General features: G+C 32.2%; 1 protein-coding gene across 2 annotated transcripts in view; it reads right to left on the bottom strand.

Annotated features, from left to right (window-relative positions):
* Window positions 1–18,770, bottom strand: part of RDX (radixin) — a 121,739-nt gene that overhangs the window by 36,774 nt on the left and 66,195 nt on the right. For both annotated transcript variants that reach the window (XM_074304314.1, XM_074304315.1), the window contains exons 8-13: window positions 18,306–18,402; window positions 16,133–16,296; window positions 11,170–11,300; window positions 2,253–2,413; window positions 1,085–1,177; window positions 490–732 (exon numbers count right to left, since the gene is read on the bottom strand). In XM_074304314.1, coding sequence (XP_074160415.1) covers window positions 490–732; window positions 1,085–1,177; window positions 2,253–2,413; window positions 11,170–11,300; window positions 16,133–16,296; window positions 18,306–18,402 — 889 coding nt within the window. The remainder of the gene's footprint in view (window positions 1–489; window positions 733–1,084; window positions 1,178–2,252; window positions 2,414–11,169; window positions 11,301–16,132; window positions 16,297–18,305; window positions 18,403–18,770) is intronic.

The following is an 18,770-nucleotide window of genomic DNA, read 5'->3' as shown; positions in this document are numbered from 1 at the left end:
TTCTTCTCATTAAAAAAAAAACAAAAACAAAACCAAAACCTATTCAAAAGACTTCTTGGGATCATGTAATATTTTTAAAGTAATTATGTTAGAGGATCCCCACAGTAATTTCACTATTACTCTGATACTATCTGAATGGAGACCAAATAAAATAATTTTTAGAAAAATCTGGAAATTTAGGGATTGTTATATTTTTAAGAGTAAGCATTACTTGAACATTTCCCTAATGAACACAGATAAAAAAGTGCCACTAATCTGTTACATTACTGTCCACTATTATTATATACAAATCAATTCTAAATCTTCATATTAAATTGACCAATACAGAATCAAACAAGCAGTTAACCACTCACAATGGTAGCCAATATTAAAAGAAAAAAAAATCTAAAAAGCCTACAAATTTGTTTCTGAAATTATTAGGTTATTTTTTACAAAATAAATAGCATATATACAAACTTAAGTTCCAATTTTAACATATTAACTTAATACCTGTAACTGTTTTTTCACACGTTCATTTTTCTGTGTTTCTGTAACACGCTCTTCTTCACTTCTATGGTTCATAACACCATCATTAGACAGTTCAGCACTAGCTTCAGAATTATTCTCATCATGTTCATCATGTTCATTCTCTGTTGGAGGAATGACTGGTGGGGGAGGAGGGGGAGGAGGGGCAGACATTACAGTTTTCAGTTCTTCTTTGGTCTTCTCCAAGTCTTCTTGGGCTACAAAAGCCTGAAGATCAGAAACAAGTTTAAATACCCCAGAACTATATGAAATATAGTAAAATATATTGAATGTAAAATTCCATCAAAGCAAGTGGTATGGCAATTAATACAAGGAGATTATAGAATGATATTCCTTTCGTAAAATTATATGCAGAATTTGATTTTAAAAATTGCTAAAAAAAAAAAAAAAAAAATTGCTAATGAAATTCAAACCATTAGAAATAATATCAATGAATACAAAATTGGTTTTGGTATTGTGAATTTACTTTGCTCTGGAAGTTTAGAGGATTTCCAAACATAGATAGATTTTTTATTACTTTGTCATATTCAAATTGAAATATGGAAAAAGTCATCATTACTTTGTGTTGCCATTCTGAGGCTTCCTCTTCTTTTTTCTTCTTGGCTTCTTCTAGAAGTGCTATCTTGGCAGTGAATTCAGCAAGTTCTGCTGCCTAAAATAAAATTCAAAATTAAACAACACTAAAAAAACATACAAAACATCTAACAATATATTCACACTTTATCAACTGTGAGATCAATGAAACCTTTCATATATTACAGATAAGTTATTTAAGCAGATTTTATCTTGGTAGTCTTCCATTATTCAAAATAAAGGTTGACTATTTCCTGATATGAAATAATTGAGGAAAATGGTTTGTAAATGAAAAAGTACTAGAAAAAAATGTGATCTGCTATTATCCTGATACACAACATCATTTTAAAACACCTCATAAATATTTAAATGAACTAGTCAACTTAATATGTTTTTTTTTTCCATTTAAAGCAAATTTCAGGGTTTACTCCAAGAAACTGTTGTAAAATAATAAATGAAACATGCTGGTTTTTATTGGACATAGTGTTTTGAGTGATAGATTTTGAGAGAGATAAATATTTCCAAAAAGGCAAGTTTCACTGAATTATCAAAAGCAAAATTTAGGACATATGGTTCAGAGAAGAAATAGTTAAACTGCATAGTGAAGAATACTTATACCACTAGAGATTTTTTCATCCCTTTTGATTACCAAAAAGATTTGGTAACTAAAAACCTGTCTAGTTTCAAAAGCCCTCAAACTATCACAGTAGAAAAATTTAGTCACAATTACAATTTTCCTCCTATTTTTTGGTTTATGTTTGTTTTAAGTTCCACCTTTTCCCCCCATGATTTGTTATTATTGTTGTCTGACTCTGTGTGACCCCAATTGGGATTTTCTTGGAAGAGATACTAGTTTGCCATTTCCTTTTCCAGGTCATTTTACAGAGAAGAAACTGAAGCAAACAGGGTTAAGTGACTGTCCAGAGTCATACACCTAGTAAGTTAAATCTCCAAATCCACATTTGAAATCAAGAAGATGAGTCTTCCTGATTCCAGAATTGGCACTCTTTCCATTCTGTCACCTAGCTGCCTTTTAACATTTATATAAGGATAACTGATCATGAAGTAGCTAAGTGGTATGGTGTTTTGTTTTTTGTTTTCCACTCAGTAATAGTAAAAACTGCATAAAATAAAATGAATATCAATTTTCTCACTAGCTGCTCTTGATTTTTCATCTGGTCAGCTGCCTGTTTGGCTAGAGCAGCCTTGGCTTCCTCTGCAGCTCGACGTTCCTTCTCTAGCCGTTCTGCTTCCTCTTTTGCTCGCTTTCGTTCCTGGTCCAATTCTAGGGCTCTTCTAGTCTGTTCTTCTAGTTCTGTCAAATAAATATTAGCAAAATAAGTAGAGTACAAATCATTCTACTTAAGAGAAAGATCCCAAACTGTAATCTGGATTACAGATCATGAAATTTAAGCATAAAAGTTACCCAAGCAATGTTTTTAATTTAAGAAGAGCCAACAATTTTTTATAAGCTCTCCTTGCTTAAAAAAAAAAAAAAAAAGTTAAGATCCTTTTCAATTCAAATCAGAAAACTGAAAACATATATATTCCAATCAATGACCAGAAATATCCTTTCCATTTTAATATTTTAAGTATAATTTCTTCCTTTATCAGAAATATTAATATTATGTAGTGTTTTAAAATTCAAAAGCAATATTGCTTGAATAGAAATTTAAAAATACATATACATATATATGTATGTGTGTATATATATCAGAATATAATCCAAAAATAGTATGTGCTAATTAGATACCACTTCTAACATGAAAAAAAGATTAAAGTGTTGTACTGAATTAATTACTTCTTTTCCTTTAGGAAGTGAGACATCTTTTTCTTTAAAAAAAAAAAAAAAAATCAGATTTTTCATCTGTTATGTATTCTGACATATACTTGACAATTTCTTACTCTGTGTCTTTGCCAATCTGATTTAAAAAAATTTAGTGAATAGTGTTGGATTTGAAATCGAGATGATCTAGATTTAAATCTCTTTTCATACACTTACTAGTTGTGTCATCTTGGCTAATCATCTAATCTGAGATTCAGTTTCCTCATATGTAAAATACAAAAGACTTATCTTACAGGGTTTTTTGTAACAAATGAGCTAAGAAAAATAAAGCACTTTGTAAAACTTAAATGCTACTTAAAATGTTAATTATTATTGTCATTCTTTCCATTATTGATGAAGACAACTAGGTAGCACAGTGAAGAGTGTTGGAGCTAGAGTTATGAAGATGAATTGAAATCCAACATGAGATATTTAATTGTGTTGTAATACTATTTAAATCATATAACCTGCCTCAAATTTTTTTTTTTATCTGCAAAATGGGGATATGATAATATCTAGCCTCCCAGGGCCATTAGAAGGATAAAACAAGACAATGTTTCTGAAGCATGTTGTAAACTTTTAGCAGCTATTTAAATGCTGGCTATTTGATTACTTATGTGGAACAGCAACTTTCCTCACCAACAGGCAGGTTTTAGCACTAGATACTACTATATTATAGAAACTGGTAGATCGTTCAAGACAGAGAATTGGGCCCAGAGTCAAGAAGAACTATTAAAATCTATCTGTAATTATGTACTTATTAACTGTGTGACTCTGGTCAAATCACTTAATCTGTCTTTCTCTGTTTCCTCTCAATTGAAAAATAAGGATAATAATAGCATCTACCTACCTCCCAGCAATGTTATGAGAATCAAATGAGAGCAAGTTTTACAAAGCAGCTCCCTTGCCTTCCTTTTCCTTCTTTTCTACTTTTAAATAGGAAACAGGTGGAAGGAGAATGTGGTGGTGAATTTTAGTGTAAAAAAGAAAGCTAAGAAAAAAAAAAACCCACCCAAAAACAACGGAAAAAAAAAAAAAAAACAAACCCCTACAAAATCCATGGATACCTACAGTTACATCTATTGTTATTTTTTTTTTTCCAAACTCAAACTATTATTTTAACTGTGAGAAGATTTAGTGGATAAGAAGTTGAATGAGCTAAGAACAAATGACTATCAAAATTTTCTGAAAAGCTAAAAATAAATGTTCTAGTGATGATCAACTATGAAAGACTTGGTTCTTCTCAGCAGTTCAATGATCTAAGGCAATTCCAATAAACTCTGGATAGAAAATGCCACCTGCATCCAAACAGAGAACTATGGAAACTGCATGTAAATCAACACATACTATGTTCATCCACCCCTTCTTTTTTTTTCCCCCCTCATGATTTTTCTCTTTTGTTCCAATTTTTGTCTCCCAACACTACTGACAAAGAAATGTGTATTCAAAACAAAGTAAATATATAACCAGAAAAAAAGAAAATAATAAAATAAAAAAGGTTGATTCTTAAATACAGAAATAGAAATTGCTATTAGAAAGTTATATAGGTTATTACCAGTAACTAAACCGCATAATTCTATCATTGCATGAAAACCAAAATGCCCATTTAGAATTTCCATTTTAAAATCTGCCCAGGCAAACTTGCCTATATAAATTTTCCCAGAGAGCATTAACTCTTTGAAAGCTAGGACTCTGCTTTGATCTTTGTATCCTGCGAACCTAACATAATAAATTGTACATAAGCAGATGTTCTTCCTGTTCCTTTTCAGTCTACTGTACTGTTTCATCTAGCAGGGTATACCCTTTAACTCTTGGTTTACCCCAAGGCTCTGCTCTTTTCCATTCTTTTTACAGACTCCAAAAGTCACTTAAAGAGAGCTCCTTTTCATCTCGAAACCCCTCTAGAGCATTATCCTCTTTTCTCTTCTCATTCCTCCTCATCTCTAACAAAGAGATAACCCTTCTCACCAAGGTAAATTCTTCCACATGTATACTTGGATTCCTTTCCTTCTTTTCTTCAGCAGACTGCAACCTCAATCATGCTCCCCTTATCTAATCTCCCTATCAACTGGTTTCTTCTTTAGTCTTCAAAGTTATCCAAGTCCCACCTTCTTAAAATGTCTTTTCTAGATACTATCCTCTATCTTTCCTCAGTAGGACTCCTTGAAAATGAATAAAAACTGACTATACTCACTTTTTCTACTTCCTCTATTTAACCCTTTGGAAAGTGGCCTCTAAGTTCATTAATCAAATGAAGTTGCTCTTTCAAAGGTAACCAATTATTTCTTAATTGCTACATTTGATGGTGTTTTCTCAGTCCTGGTCTTTCTTGACCTTGACTACATTAGAAACAGTTAACCATCTTTTCCCTCCTGAATGCTCTCTCTCCTCTAGATTTTTCACTCTCCTGGTTTACCTCCTACCTACATGACTGTTCAAAATTTCTTTTGCTAGTTTATTACCCATATCACACTGTCTAACACACTTCCAGTATTTGACTCTGGGGCCTCTGTTTCTCTGACCATAAACTCGTTAAACTAATTAGCTTCTATGGGTTGAACTATCACTAGTCCTAGGTTTTTCCTTGTACTCCAGTCCTTTATTACCAACTTCCTATGGCACATGAATGTCCCAGAAACAGCTTAAATTCAATATGTACAAAAACCAAACCCCTCTTTCTTATTTCCCTTTATTCTGGCACCACAATCTGTAACGAGCTGTCGTCTCCAGAAGCTGCTGGATCGCTCTCTGGGAAGAGATCTGCTGTGTCTACTCAAATCTCTAAGACAGATTCTTCTTCCTGTAGTAAACCGTTGTCTCCAGGCAGTTGCTGTTAACTCTTGTCCTTAGAAGTGACTTCCCTTCCTGCAGAGAGCCCCGTCAGGCCTGATGTAATGCAGAGAGTCTTCCTCTTGAATCCTGGCTCTGAATCTCCTCCAACTCTTATCCTTCTTCAGGCCGATCTCCTCTCTGCGCCCAGTGCTGTCTCTTTTTATCCTCCCAGAGAATGGGCGTGGGATAATGCAAGGGCTTCTGGGAAGAACCACCCCAGCCAATGAGCTTGCCCCCTCTATCAAGTCAACCTGAGTTCTCACCTTGTAATTGTCCAGAAAACCTGAATTCTCACCTTGTCACCATCCAGACAACCTCAGTTCTCACCTAGTAATCCCAACAACAATCCTCCCAATCTTTTAGGTTAGTAATCTTAGTATTATCCTGGATTCCCACATATCTAATCTAAAAGTGTCCTTTTCTCCCAAAGTACCTTGTCTTTTACTACTCTGTATATATTTGTATTTAATAAGAATACTTAATCATGTATTTATTGTATCTCCCTATTAAAATGTGAGCTTCTTATGAATGTTTTTTCCATCCTTTTGTATTTGTATCAAGAGTGCCTGGCACATAGTAGGTGCTTAATAATTTCTCCATTGACTGATGATTTCATCAATTCTATAATTTTAATTATCACTTCTATTCATACAAATAACACAGACACATTCAGCTCCAATTTCTTCTGAGTTCCAGTCTTTCATTTTTAGCATTAAATACTTCATACCAAGAACATGTCAGACTCAAAAGGTTCAAAATGGAACTCATCTTTTCTCCAAAATTCATCCTCATATAAGCTAGCCTATGTCCGTTAAGGGTGATGATGAAGGACAAACAATGGCAACACTATCCTTCCAGTCACTCAGGTTTCACATCTACCCCTTTCTCTCTATTCACATTATCATCATCTTGTTCAGATCACCATATTCTCCTGCCTAAAATGCCATAAAAATCTCCTACTTCATCACCCAGCTTCAAATCTCTACCTTTTCTATCTAGTCCATCCTCCACAATTACAAAAGTGATCTCCATATGAAGTCTCTCCCTCCATACTGCAGTCAGAATAATCTCTCTAACACAGTCACATCATTTCTCTTTCACCACCTTCTAGCCCCTCTCCCAACCTCTACAAAATCTAGTCAAGTCCAGGCTCCCCACAGTATAGCACCAATGTATTTTTCAGTCTTACCTCCTATTAATTCTTTTTTTCATTCTAACCCAACTTCCCTAACTATATGATGTAACTTTAATGACTCACCAAACTCATGCCTAGCACATAGTGAACCCCAGCCCATGGCCACTCACAGGGGCCCTCTCTCTCAGCACTCCTTCTCACCTCTGGACTAACCATGTGATTTCACTTGGATTTCTCTGTCTCATGAATATAAACTGTGCTATCTTGTTCATTTGCCTTTGATGTTGTTTTAAGAGCAGAAACATTCTATGAAACCTTCCTTAATTAACATAGAAGAACTAGCAGATAAAAATCCCCCTGCTTGAAACATTTGAAACCATTTTATTATCCCATCCTCCTAGATATTCTTTCCTTCCTTGACTAAAAATTCTTCTGATTCTCTAATCATTATTCTTGGATCTTCTTTTTGATCCTTAACACAAGGAGGTATTTTTGAAAGCCTGTCTTTTCTCATATTTTTCTTTATGTATAGTCTCATCTACTCAGTCCTACTATTTCAAATAGTACAACAGATGAACCTCTATGCATCCCCCATCATTCCAATCCATACTCCAAACCAAAATCCTCAATGGTTGTGCGAGATATATATACTGAATTCTTCATGAGCCCTCAATATAAAAAAAAAAAAAAAAAACTTTTTAATCTCTCCCTCTCTCTTTCTGACTTTAGCATCTGTCTTATACTTAATTTAGTCTTTGTTCATAACCTTAAATATCTCTAATTGTTTATTGAATTCTACCCATTCTTTACAACTCAATTTAAGTACCATCCTGTAAGAAACTTTCACAGATACTTCTTCCCTCCCTCTAATAACCTTTAACTTCAGATGTCACATGACACTTTTATAAATTCACTAATGCATTTATCAAGTAATATTACATATTGTCCTTTGCAGTAGATAACATCATTCTCTTACTGAGGGTAAACTCCTTGAGTCCAGGAATTCAGACTTATCTAAATATAAAAGTGCTCTGCACCAAGAAAGTGCTTCATCAATGTTTGTTGATTTGATTTGTTAATGTTACTATTACTGAGAGAGTGTAAGTTTACACATTCAATCCTGATCCCTCTGTTCAGATGAATGATAATTAGCATTTAATAACTATATTAATATAGATGATTTTGTTAAATATATTAGTTATTATTCTGTTATAGATGAATGTTATCACTGTATAAGAGAAACCAGTTTTATAGAGTAAGTAATGTTTATAAGATTAGTGAAATAATGGCAAAACAAATGTAATTTGAGTTTGAGATTATATAAGATAATTTTTGAGATCTTTTTAGTTTTTTAGTTCATGCAGAAAACTAAGACAGTGAATAATTAAGGAATTTACCCTAAGTCACTGTTAGGACTAAAAATAAATTTTTAACTCTCTTAGTACTTTATTCCACATTGGCTATATTTGTCTTCTTTGAAGGTGAGAATTTTTCTTGATATTTTTTGACAGCTAGATCAAAACTGAAACAATCCAGATAATATAGGATATTACTTACAGTTTAAAAACTATATAACTAAAGTTTAATGCATAATAAGAAAAGTGATACACGTTCTATAATATGATTTTGCTGCTCACTGAAATATGAGGATTTTTATTTTGAATGACACACTCTTAAGTACACAGAAACTTTTGGAAAACAAAACACCAACAAAAAAACACCTTCCAAAATAAAACAAAAACTTTTCAATGGAAGATCAGTATATGCTTCAGATATTGTAGAAATGGTTTTAAAGTACTTAGCACAAATTACACAACAATCAAAGTTTTAAAGCTCCATAAGAAGACTTTATTATAAAAAAAAAAATGAAAAAATACAAATTGAGTGTCTGCTTTTCAAGATGACTGATTTAAAACTGTCTTGTTAAGAAGACTCTAAATTCTTTCTGATGTTCTATCTTCCATATATTCTCTTGTTCTCTTTATTTGGGGGTTGTTTTCTGTACATAATTTATTACTATTAGTATTATTACTATTATTTTTGTTATATGTCTTATATGAATAATAAAATTGAAAGATTTTAGTATCTAGCAAAAATCATATATGAAACAGAACATGTTAAAGTTAAATAAAATTTAATCATTTAAAAATGACACCAGTATTATGCATTTCATTCATATTTATGCTTGTCCAACATAATTTATCTTACTTGACAGAAAATTCCATATTCTATTCTCTGAACTGTTATCACTCATAATGCACTTAGTGATTATAGTAAAAAAGAATGAAAATTTAGAATTTGTTTTCTTCCACTAACAATAATGTAGTTTATTTTAAAATTGGAACTAAGATATATTGTGGTATAATGAACAGAGAATTGGCTTTGGAGCCAGAAAAATCTGGATCCTAAAGCAAATAACTTAACCTCTCAGGCCACTGGGGAAATCTCTAAGACTCCAAGTTGCAGAGAAGGTACTGACCTGCATTGATAGTGACAGATCTTCATTTGAAAATTCACTATACCATTATAAACACAAGTCTTAGCTTTATTCTAAATTGGAGCTATACATGATGAATTATGCAATCTGTGAAAACATCAACAATCTACTAAATTATTTATCTTTCACTCTACTATAGGCAATGGTTAAACAAGAATCCCCTCCAAAACACATCCAAATGATCACTATTTGAAAGCCTTTACATATTATACTGCTTAGTATTTAGCAACTAAGTGGCAGAATGGAATGGTGGGATAGCAGACAAGTCACTTCACCTCTTACAAGCTTAGTTTTCTCATTTGTAAAATGGGGATAACAGCATTTATTGCACAGGTTTGTCATCAAATGAAATAATGTCAAACATTCTGCAAACCTTAAAATGCTATGTAAATATTAAATTACATCATTCTAAATGGATTTACAATCTAATCAATTTGGACTAAAGACTACAATCCATGCATACCTGCCCTTCCTGTGACTCTTGTCCATGTTCTTCCCTAAATGTACTATAAACATAACCTATCCAATGGGCTGGGACACTTCTTTCCTTCTCTCATTATCCTGATTATGCCAGTAGAGTACTGGGATTCTCCTTCCCTCACTCTCCATTACATGATCCACTCTTCTTCCTTTCCCATCATACATTCTCCTAATGACAGCCTTTACACTTACTTTCAGTGAAACTCATCATTGATTATTTCTTACAATGTAATATACATCACAATTTGTCTCCACTCAGAACTGATTATATAGCTCCTACTCATCAAATAGCAATAACAAAATGAAGCATTCAAAAATTGATAATGACACTACAAAACCCAAAACAAACAAATTAAACATTAAGCTATTATTAATATTTTATATTTCACTGAAATACAGCCACAGCAGAGGAAATGTCATATATTACTAAGAACCAAGAATAAGAGTTCCTGTTCTATCAGTTAATTAGCATGTAATCTTGAACAAATCATTTAACTTCCATGTTTCTCAGAGTCTGCTAATCTGGATAAATGAGGATAATACTCTAAATCACAGTATTGTTGTGAAGAATAAAATAATATATGAGAAACTGCTTTAAAATATTGTTAATTTATAGAAACAAATTATTAAGTCATTTCATCTCTTCTTAGGCACCACCACTTAGAAATGGCAACACATCCTTTTTTCCAAATTAGATTCTTTTGCCTTCTTCAATACTTTTTGCATACACAACTCATTAAGGTGTGTGATTATGGAGTAGGGGTTTTTTTTTGGAGAGGAATAAGGGGGATATCAAAGAAAAGGTCTGGTCTTGTGATTTTACTATTGTAGTGAACTCTCACTATGAAAATTTATCATCCTAAAGCACATCAGAGATTTTTCTGTATTTCAGGATCTCAAAGCATTCTTGAAGTAAGGATGACAGGGTTCAAAGCCAATAACTGTCGGGTTTGCTAACATTAAGCAATTCCATGGAAATGTATATGTGTTCTTGAGATTTCATTGATATTTCCTTTATTAACTACATAGATTTACTTGATGTAAATATATTTTTATAAGACAGCATGTTTCTTGCTGTACACTGAAGAAATCTGATTTGAATACAGTGTTGTGATTATGTCCTTTAAACCTTGAATTTAATGTAAAAACATTAATTCTTGGAATGGATTTTAAATGTAAAAAAAAAAAAAAAAAAAAAATCAAAAAACTGACACTTTAAAACTACTTTTAAAAACCAGTGGTAAGATCAGCAGATATGTTATTAAATCAAACCAGTCTATAAACTTTTTCAAAGAAACTTACCTTTCTGAGCTTTCATTGTTTGCTCTTCAATCTGTCTTAGACGTTCCATCAGTTCTTCCTTTTCTCGCTCTATTCTCTCCTTTTCTTTTTCTGCTATTTCCCTTTTCTTTTTTTCATTTTCTAGTTGTGCCCTTAAAAAGAATTTCAACTACATTATTACAAATTAATTATTAGAATTAAAAATATTTAGTAATGGAAAATAGCAAAATCAAGAAAGGCTTTATATTTAAAGCTGGGGTGAGGGAATACAAATGGTTTTTGAATATGGAAAGGGAGAGTTACTATGTAATATCAGACTTAAGGCAGTCAGCCTTAAGTTTAAATTTTTAGAATTTAAAATTTTGAAGATAAGCCCATGTACAAAACTTTCATGTTCATTGTAACTTAATTTTCATTTGGAACTATACGCATGAAAAAGGCTTATAGGTAAGGTAGGACTCTCTGGTCTTGAGCAGACTAGTAGAATACAATCCCAGAACTATATTAAAGTATCAATATACAAGGGCTTTAATGCCTAAAAGAGAAGGAATAGATAGCTGATACCTGGCAAACTTAGAAATTCTGACTAGGCTTCTAAATTGCTAGGAATCAAAATAAGCCAAAGCTTTCTTAACACCAAAATCTTAGCCGTTTTTTGACATTTCGACCTGAGTTCTTATTAGGTCACAAATGACAAAAGAAAACTAAAAACAAAAGTCATCAGATAGTACCCATTTATTTCTAGATGATTCTACTTCTCTTGCACCTTGTCTTAAATCTGCTTACTATATATTAGGGAACTGTTCTAGACATTCAAGTGACAACGATAGATATGATACAAATATAGACAATAATCAAGAATTATATTATCTAAGGAAGGAAATACATATATATATAACTACAGTAACAAGGGAAACACATACAAAGAAAAAGTTTAGAAAAAAGAGATGTAAGAAATTTGAGAGAAAAATCATTTTCACCCAAAGTGAGATGGCAGGTTAGGGGAAGATTTCATGGAATAGTTAATTGGCAATGAAAGAAATTTCAGCAATTAGCAATGTGGAAGGGAAGAGAGAGTACATTCCAGGAATAGGGGGTAAGGCAAATAGATGCATAGAATAAGACATGACAAGACAAGGATAAAGGCAGAATATTCCAGTCTGGCTAAAACAGATTATGTTTAGGAAAATAGTATAAAATATAACACCCTGTGGAGAACCTTAATACTATCAAATATTTGTACTTTATTTTTTAAGGTGCTGGAAGTAGAATAACAGAATTGAAGTAATCCATTAGAAAGGACATAGGACAAGAAACATGAAGGATGAAACAGAGAAGCTATAAATAAACAAATTTAGTTGTTGTAGGAACATATCACAATAGCCTAAGTAAGAAGATATGAGAACTAAAAGTATATCCAGGGGTAAGGATGATCAAAGAAAAAACTCACTTTTGAGTTCGCAAAAACCAATGACTAGAAGATATTGGGATATCAACACAGGCCTTTTTTCCCTACATTTTTCAGAGCATATAGAGCTAGAAGGAGTCTTAAGAGATAATTCTGCATTGAGAGATCTCTGCATAGAGATCACTCTGCACAAAGACACAAAAAAATAATAGTTTCCAAGATGGGAACCCAAAGTTTTCTTTTTTTTCCCCATGCTACAAATAAAGAAACTAATAGAGGGCTAGTCCTAGGTTTCAATATGAAAGGAAGGATGGGTAAATGCAGTTTAGGATATGTTTAATTGAGTCAAATTTAATATCACATCCAGGTGAAAATACCCAATGGGAAGGTAGAAATGGTACTATGACTTTAGAGAGAGGTTATATTTAAAGATACAAATTTGAGAGCTACCTAGATAAGAGTTAATAATGCCAATAATTACAAATGAGACATATAATGAATAGGTGCAGGTAAATTTTTATTTTGCTGATGTTCTACATGAAAATAACAATGATAGGACAGAAGAAAAATGAGTAATAGGAAGTTCATATTTCCAAGATAGAAAGAGAATAACCATAACATCTTGATGAGTTCAAATCACCAGGCCCAGATAAACTGCTACATCCTAAAGTATTGCAAACTAGCAGATTATATTGCTATATCTATACTATGCACCATCAATAATAATCTGAACAACCATAAAGAACAAAAGATGAACTACAAGATTTGGGAAAAGCAAGTATCTGAATTTTCAGAAAGAAAGTGAATGACATCTGCAACTATAAACTAGAGAATCTGACTAGTTATCCTGGCATAATTCTAGAATCTATTATTAAATTGATGATAAATGACCATCTGGGAAAAAAAGCAGCGATCATAAAGATTTAGCATGGTTTCATTAAAAACAAATTACATTAGACTACATTTCCTTTTCTGACAAGAGTTATCAAACTACAGGATCTGGAGAGTTCCATTAGACATTTAGTTGGCAATTCATAACACTTTGATAGACAAGAGATATGGGCTAGAAGACAAAATAATTAGATGGCATTTCAATAAGTTGAATAGCCAGACCTAAAAAATAATCACTAATGGTCTGTCATTTAATATGTTGGGTTTGAGTTTATTTGTTTTAAGTTTTTAGTTGAAAGCCCCAGCGACTTTGTTTGACACTGTTCTACTGAACACTTATCACTGACATGAATAAAGGCATAGACATAACATTAGTCAATTTTAAAGAAGACACAGTATTGCATGGGGTAGCTAACATACTGGATGGCAGAGTTAAGATCTTAAAACATCTTGATAGCTTAGGATGTTGACCCAAAGTTGTGTATGGGGTGTAAGTAAACTAAAGTAGATGAAAAATGAATGTTATTAAAAACAAATTTTAAATTTAAAAATAATTTAAATTTAAAATATTTTAAAAAACCCAAAACAAATGAATGACAGTAAAAGTGGCATAAACAATTATTGTCAAAGAAATATATGACCACAAGAAAAGCCAAACCAATTATGCACTAAGAATGAGGCAGAAATCCCACATGCATAGCCATTTTATATATTTTATTCAGGTACTGCAATAGAGAAAACATTTAACTTGCGAGTCTAAAATATCCGAATTCAAATCTTGCCTCAGAACTTACTATGTCATTCCACGTAAGTCACTTAATAAAGATGATAATAGCACTTACATCACTGGGTTGTTGTGAGGGTCAAATAAGGTAACATATTTATAGTGACAGATAAATTCTTCTGGTAATTCAGTTGTTCAGTCATACCCAACTCTTCAATGACTTTATAGATTATACTGTCTATGAGGTTTCTTTGGCAAGGATACAGAAGTAGTTTGTCAATTTTTTCCTCTAGTGGATTAAGGCAAATAGCTCAAGCGACTTGCCTAAGACCACATAACTAGAGTAAGCATCTAAAGCAGCTTTGAACTCAGGTCTTCCTGATTCCAAGTCTAGCACTCTATCCACTATGTCACCTAGCTGCCTACTATATATAAAATGCTACTTAGCTGTTGCTACAACTATAATTATTACTTTTTTAATTATAAAGAGAGACTCCTGTCAATAGAGTAGGAAAACATAAATAAAATTTGGGTTGAAATTTTTTTTGCAAAAGAGGGGAACTATGTTTAAGCATTATTTTTAATCTTAAATAGATATGGAGAGTTAGTGGACCACAAATTCAGTATGAGTTATTTTAACAAAATAGACAAAAAGATAATGTAATCTCAAGAACTAGGTGGCACAGAAAGCAGATAATAAACAGTGCTTTTCCCAAGTCACACCATCTCTGAAATGGCATATTGGTTTCTGGCAATCACATTTAAAGAACACTAAGAGGGGTCAAAGTATCCAAAGAGGAGCAACCATGATGTTGAAAAGCATCACATGAAAAAATCGGGGGGATTATGAAGAAGACCCAAGAAGATACACAGTAGTTGTCTTCATTATTTGAAGAACTGTGTGTGAAAGAGGAATTAGAACTGTTCTGCTTGGTCCTAAAGATCAGAACTATGAACAATCCAGGGAATTTACAATGAGGCAAATTTAAAAAAAAAAAAAAAAAAAAGCTTCCTAATAAGAGTCATCCAAAATTGAGAAATGGACTATTTCAAAAGAAATTTGTCTCCCTTCCTCAACCTATGTGGGTTCCCCTAAAAGGTAAAAAGATCCCACAATTTTCAAATATGTTTTAGAGAGAATCCTCATTAAGAAATGACAAACTTGATAGCCTCTGATTTGCTTTTGATTCTGAGATTCTATTATGTCTAATGTATATACTATAACAAAGTAGATACCTGTATAGCACATATGTCAAGGAAAGTCCATGAAATGGATTCATAGTATAGCAGCTGATATAATGAGGATTATGGAGAGAAGTATGTTTGTAAGGGTAAACGTGTATTAGAAAAGTAAAAAGTAAAAAAAAAAAAAAAAAAATCAACCACTGCCCTCTCTTTGCTATCAAAACTATATTCCAAATGGTCTTTGACCTTATTCTGGGTGAAAGATGGGCGACTTAAAATCAACTAGTACATGGTATAAGTATTAGTTCATCATTTTTCTTCATCAAAAGCAACTGTTAGCTGTCAGAATTAATTGATGTCTTTCCTTATGCAAATAAGAAATATTTGGTATTGCAATAAATCTTCTATAATTTGGAAAGGCTATTTAAGTAATTAAAAAGTATAAAGTAATGCAATCTCATTGTCACTGAATATGCTTCCAAAAAGATATTCAAAAATAAAATAGGAAGGACTGCACAAGAGGGCAGAGGGGAAACAATTCAGTGACATCGAGACTTCAACCTTTATTATTATAATCAAACCTTTATCTTAAAAGGAGATCCACCCAACGGTGGTAATTCTGGAATACTCAAATATCTATATAACTTTTTCAGTAACAAAGACAATGAAAAGTTCTATAAAATTTAAATTTGCAGGAGTACTGCAAAGAAATTAAATTTGTCTAAAATTTAAGATAACTCTTAGTCTTATTAATTAAAAATCAAAAAATCTCATACCTTTCCAGTTGCTTCTGATGTTTCTCCTCTCTAGCCTGAGCCTTCATCTGCTGCACTTCAATTGTATCAGGCTTTCTTCTTCGCATGTAGAGCTCGTGGTTTCCCATGCACAAAGCCAAAATTCGTTTATTAATCCTCAGGCGAGGCGCATAAAAAACAAAATCCTAAACATAAAATATTTTAAATTAATAATTTAATTGTTAATTAAATTAACAATTTCCTTGGAATGGTTAGTCCATCACCAATAACTTGTACTAAATGCCAACACATTAGTATGAGAACTCAATAGTCACGTAACAGTTAACTTGAAAAGTAGCTGAAATTTCATAGGAACCATAGTAGATACCACATAGTAAATGATTCTTCCTAAATGTTCCAGAGCCACTTATTGGGTCCCATTTGTTTTTTCCCCTTTACTTTTCTAAAAGTAACTCTCAATATTTGATCATTCTACCTGAGATACTCAATTCTTCCACATCCCAATTGTTTTGATTTTTTCCAGCAATGTAAATTCTCAACTATTACTTATTCATAGAAATATATAATGCATATTCAGAATGTCAAAGAATATTAAATTCTTGCTTCTTTCTACGGATATTTATCTCTAAGAATGTTCAGCTGATAACTCTACTTCATTAGCAGAATAGATGCTACCACTTAAAAAAAAAGTCCAGCTTGTAAATATTAAAAATTCAAGTTTTCAAGTTACATTAATACCCCCCCAAAAAAGTCCATAACTTACAATTCCAGTAAATTATCATGAAAAATACTATGAATGACCAATACCTGGATAATACAAAACCAATTTTAAACTGAATTTCAGTTAATTGATTTATGATCAATCATTATCCAAATATTACTGTTTCTTTATACAACTTTTATTTTATTCCAACAAAATTATTCGATTTAAATTTAGATCTATATAAATATGCCTCTTCAAAACATAAAAAGGCACACATTTCACAACTGAGAATATTAAACAATAGAAATAGAATACTTTCTAATGCCAGTTTGGTAAATGAAAATTTCATCTCTTTAATATCATTTTGGAGGGCACCACATATTTCTGCAATTTTGGAATCCTCTTTGACTTCTCTCCCTTCCCTCTCTCTTACCATCTTCTATATCCATTATCAATTTCCAAGTTTCATTTATTTTCCTTTAATATCCTTCACATCTATGCATTAACAAAGCTTCAACCATAATTCAGATTTTCATCACCTTTAATCTGGATTATTGCAACAGTCTCCTTCCATTTTTCAATTCACTTTTTTTTTCATAGCTGCCAAAATGATATGACTAAAACAAAGATTTGACCACACTCTTCTGTTTAACATTTTAGGTTCTTTATACTCTGACTCTCATTAACCTCTCTAGCTTTATTATATATTCTCCTCTTTAAGCACTCTGTTAAACTGGCCATCTTGCCATTTCTTACACATAACCTTCCTGGTGGCTCCTGTCCTTTACACTGGCCTTATCTTGTGTCTGTTTTTCAGAATCATTTGCTTTTCAGAATCCCCAATTTACTTCATATTTTAGATCGTCTTACCTTTTCCTGATCCCTACAGCTGCCAATAATTGATGACTAACCTTGCTGTCCATATATCTCATACCTAGAACGATTCTCTGAAGCACATAGTAGACAATGTAGCTACCTTCTACCTTTCCAAGCTTATTTCATATTATTCCCCTTCATTTGATCTCTGTTCCAAATACAAATGGCCTCTAAAATATTCACTGTATACACATCTGTATATACACACTGTATTCACTTTCACATCCAGAGATGGTCCCTCAAATTCTCCCTTGCACAGGTAGTCCCTTAAGTCTAAAATGTACATTCTATTCCTTTCCCTCGATTTATAGACTCTCTATATTCATAGAAATGCCATTTCTTCCACTAAGCCCTTTGTTGATGGATCTAGGGATGGTGCTCTCTCCATTATGAATTTTGTATTACTTTGGTTATACTGTCTATTTCTTCATTTATGTACATAATGTATCCTCAAAGTAGAATGGAAGCTCCTTAAGAGCTAGCTGTGCTACATTTTTGTCTATTTTTACACACACTCTTACTCCCCTAGTACCTTACACATAGTAGGCACAAACCATTATGTTAAATTGAAATGCTTAAAAAAAATAAATAAATAAGGATAAAATTTCTACTTACAGGTGCCTTTTTGTCAATCGGCTTTATGACAAATTTTTTGTCATTAAATGAAATATTTCTGATTTCACTCCAAGGAAAACCAATTTTAGGAGTCAACCTTTAAAATGAAAAGTAGACTTTTAAACAAGGGGGCATAAAAAAACCATAACAAATATATGGCACAATAAAGTTTATAATACTTTACATACATTATAGTATTTTCATGCTTACACTAGGCCACTAAATAAGATAGTACAAGTATCATTAAATTTCTTCATGTTTAAGAATGGGGAGTAATCTCAGAGATCAATTGACTTAGTCAAGCTATCAAAGGTTATAAGTAGTAGAAAAGGAATTCAAACTTGATCCCATATGAAGTGTTCTTTCTAACATTATAGGTGCACTGTTTCTTACAGCCTGAATGTATAAATATAGCTCCAGATTTTTAGAGCATCTTAAGTGGCACAAATACATGTTAACATACTA

Source organism: Sminthopsis crassicaudata, chromosome 3 (assembly GCF_048593235.1).
Source record: "Sminthopsis crassicaudata isolate SCR6 chromosome 3, ASM4859323v1, whole genome shotgun sequence".
Taxonomy (NCBI): Eukaryota; Metazoa; Chordata; class Mammalia; order Dasyuromorphia; family Dasyuridae; genus Sminthopsis; species Sminthopsis crassicaudata.
The sequence above is the reverse complement of the archived record's forward strand: the minus strand, read 5'-3'. Positions and strand labels throughout refer to the sequence as shown.